Here is a 3,533-nt window from a genome sequence, read left to right on the forward strand (position 1 = left end):
GGAGAGCGGCAGAGGGGTGGCCTGGAACGAAAGCCACCACTGCCGGCTGCTCGCCGGGCTCGTGCCCGACCAGTTCCAGATGTGTCGCAGGAACCTGGAGGTCATGCACAGCATCGTCCGGGCTGCTCGCCAGACCAAGAGCGTCTGCCAGAAGACCTTCGCAGACATGAGGTGGAACTGCTCCTCCATCCAACGGGCCCCCAGCTTTGGCCCTGACCTGCTGAAAGGTAAAGGATGCTTCATCCACTGTGTTCACACTCCTCTTTCTGCCCCTTGTAGCTTTCCAGGCCGGCAGCGCTTTAGGCAGCACTTTAATGTACAGCGCTGCTGTTCGGTTGGTGGGTGTCAATTTTGGAGAAACTTGCTGCCATTATACTGGTGTTAATCTACGCAACTTGGATCTGTAGGAGATGACAAACAGTAACTTCCGTTTCAAGCAAAACCAGCTGCTCGAGGCTCCAAAAAAAAGGGGGAAGAGGTGGGGACACAGGCTGTATACTGACAGCATAATATAATGGGTGGCACAGGTTAAAAATACAGCACAAGAAAGATGTTGGGCCTTGGTGTTATCTTGTTGCAAGAAAAAAAACCCATCACACTCATTTGCATTGTGAGATCTGTGAGAGGAGTGTTTGGCTGGGCAGGGAAGAAGGACATCTCCCCCTCTTCTTCCCAGGAACCCGGGAATCGGCCTTCGTCTATGCCCTGGCTGCCGCCGCCGTCACACACTCCATCGCCCAAGCCTGCACCTCGGGAGAGCTCCCTCTCTGCTCCTGTGGCTCTGTCCCCTCGGAGGTCCCCGGGCCAGACTTCAGATGGGGTGGCTGTGGGGACAACCTGCGCTACGGCCTCCAGCTTGGTGCCGCTTTTGCTGACAGTCCCTTAAAATCCAGCAAGCTGGGGACACAAGCACTCAAGGCCATGAATCTGCACAACAATGCGGTGGGCCGGCAGGTGGGTATGGTGCCCACCAGGGTTTGCTGCAGCCCAGCACACCTTAGAGCAGCCTGGGGGGGCAGAGGTGCCTAATGTAAGGCAGTAGACTCCGGCCAGGCTGTTGGGATGCTGTTCTTAAAGTCAGGAGGCAACTAAACGGTTAAAATGGAGTTACACGTGTTTGCAGAGACACCCCCCACTGCTAGCCCACCCCCAAACTTCCCTGCACACTTTCCACAACTAGGGCCAGATATTTGCCACTTCGCACCACTACTTCTTTCCACCCCTCTCACGGGAACAAAGGCCCGTCCTGCCCCACTCCAGCTGGGCTGCCCAGCCCTGCCCAGAGCTGCAGGATTTTGCACTTTCAGGCACTCGTGTTCCCCAGGTGAGGACATGGCCATCCTGCATCCGCAAGTGTTGACTAGGGAAGCCACCAGCTCCACTGCAAGCTCCAGCAGGGAGTTCCCCAAGGGTTAGGTTCTTATCACAAAGGGAATGAAGCAGGGCTGGGTCCTTGATTGCCCTATTATATTCATTTAAAGGTGGCAGTAAGCAGCTGAGCTCTTTCATCTCTTGAGACTTCCTGTGGATGCTCTTGCAAATCAATCAGCAGGGTGGGTACCAGGAGAAAGCAGAAGCAAATTTGTTGGTTTTTCTGTCCTCTGCAGGTGCTGAGTGACTCCCTGGATACCAAGTGTAAATGCCATGGCGTTTCAGGCTCCTGTTCGGTGAAGACCTGTTGGAAGGGACTGCCAAACCTGGATGAAATTGCCTCTGACTTCAAGTCCAAGTACCTGGCAGCCATCAAGGTGACCCACCGGCTCATAGGCCCCAGGAAGCAGCTGATACCTAAAGAAATAGACATCAGACCAGTGAAAGAGACAGATCTGGTTTATCTCATCAACTCTCCCGACTACTGCACGCGGAATCTCCACCTGGGGTCTCTGGGGACACAGGATAGGTAAGAAAATGCTGCAAATACATTCCAACTCAGTCTCTCATTTCATGAGTATCTGTACCATTGGGTTTGGGAGCATGCTTTGGGAAGCTGGTGTGGACAGGCAGTCCCCTGTTAGATGGGGACACCACAGGGACAGCTGTGAAATCTTTGCATCTTAAAGTCCCAAGGCTAGGAAGGCAGATGTTCTTACAGAGCTATGAAGGTGTGAGGGCAAGGGAGAGCCCTCACAGAGTCCATCAGCTCCACTCTCCAAGACAGGATCCATCCAGTGAGGAGTCAGAAAGGGAAACACCGCCTCTCCCTGCAAGCCTTTGGGTGCTGCCTGCCAGTAACCAGAACAGTTCAGCAGTCCTTGGAGTCTGTGGTGCTTCCCAGATGTCTCCTTTCTGGAGTGATTGCAGGGCGGGAGGGAGTTTTTAGAAGGATGGGAAAGCCTTGTTTGAAGGCTGAGCCAGGGCTGCTTCGGGGCTGTGACTTGCAGTCCCTGCTAGATTAAGCAGTAGCAGAAGTTCCTGGTTCTAGCCATCTGCCCTTCCTTCTCCATGGGAAGTTCCTGCCCGCAGTGTGATACAGAATGAGTGTGCCCAACCTCAGCTACGGCTGCTCAAACGCTGTCACAGTAACACAAGGTGACATCAATCCTGGTTTGCAAGCAGACCCCTGCACGTCACTGCCTCCTGCTATGGGCACGTAAGCTCTAGGTGGAGGCTGGAGCAGATAGCTGTGGTCGGCACCACCACCATGGGTGGGCAGGTACGCTCCCTCAGCTCCCGCTTGTGCATCCTCTTCTGCAGGCAGTGCAACAAGACCTCCGTGGGCAGTGACAGTTGCAACCTGATGTGCTGTGGCCGTGGCTACAATGCCTACACGGAGGAGGTGGTGGAGCGGTGTCACTGCAAGTATCACTGGTGCTGCTACGTGGTGTGCAAGAAGTGTCAGAGGAAGGTGGAGAGATACGTCTGTAAATAATGCCAGAGGCGCCAGGGCAGGCAGGAGGACTCTTGTGCTGATGAATCCTCCGAGGCACAGCTGGAGACCAAACGCCAACCACAAGGGATGCTCTGAGCTATGGCAAGAAGAGGGCTATGCGGGAAGCCTGGACTTTCGCATTACCATGGAAGACCTCAAACTGAGAGATGCCGGGGAGCCTAAGACTGGAGGCCGACCTCTGCTCCATCTCTCCAGAGCAAGACAAAGAGCTGCTCTCCTGCAGCTGATCAGGAGTGTCCAGCCCTCTGTCTCCAGCTGGGGACAAACCATTTATCACTCTGCATGCACAGCCCCTTTTCTCCAGGGGTGAATGGGGACCCTGGGCTGCCATTGTCTCTTTGCAGGAGGTTTCTGACAGTGTCCTGAAAGCCAGGAGTGATGGATGGGAGGGAGAGAGTTGCCTGTTGGGAGAAGGCTGCAGGGGAAGAAAGCTGCTTCGGGCAAGGGGGTCATGGGCAGTGGGGGCAGGTTTCTCCTGTGGGCTCACCCAACACCACTGAATGTGCCTCCTCAGGGCAAATACTGGTCCACTGCCTTTTTCCGCATCTGAAATGAAGACCAGGCTTGGACGCAGGCAGAACTAGCTATTGCTCCAGGAGACAGAACTCAGGAATCCTCCCCAAGACCTGCACGGAGATTGCCG

The 3,533-nt window shown here is 54.9% G+C and overlaps 1 protein-coding gene across 1 annotated transcript in view; it reads left to right on the top strand.

Annotated features, from left to right (window-relative positions):
* Positions 1-2,869, top strand: part of LOC104283558 (protein Wnt-11b-like) — a 12,517-nt gene extending 9,648 nt beyond the window's left edge. Inside the window, exons 2-5 of the mRNA XM_009881758.1 lie at positions 5-227; positions 677-954; positions 1,608-1,900; positions 2,695-2,869. Coding sequence (XP_009880060.1) covers positions 5-227; positions 677-954; positions 1,608-1,900; positions 2,695-2,869 — 969 coding nt within the window. The remainder of the gene's footprint in view (positions 1-4; positions 228-676; positions 955-1,607; positions 1,901-2,694) is intronic.
* The last annotated feature ends 664 nt before the right edge of the window (positions 2,870-3,533 follow it).

This window comes from Charadrius vociferus, unplaced genomic scaffold (genome assembly GCF_000708025.1).
Source record: "Charadrius vociferus isolate BGI_N301 unplaced genomic scaffold, ASM70802v2 scaffold472, whole genome shotgun sequence".
Lineage (NCBI taxonomy): Eukaryota > Metazoa > Chordata > Aves > Charadriiformes > Charadriidae > Charadrius > Charadrius vociferus.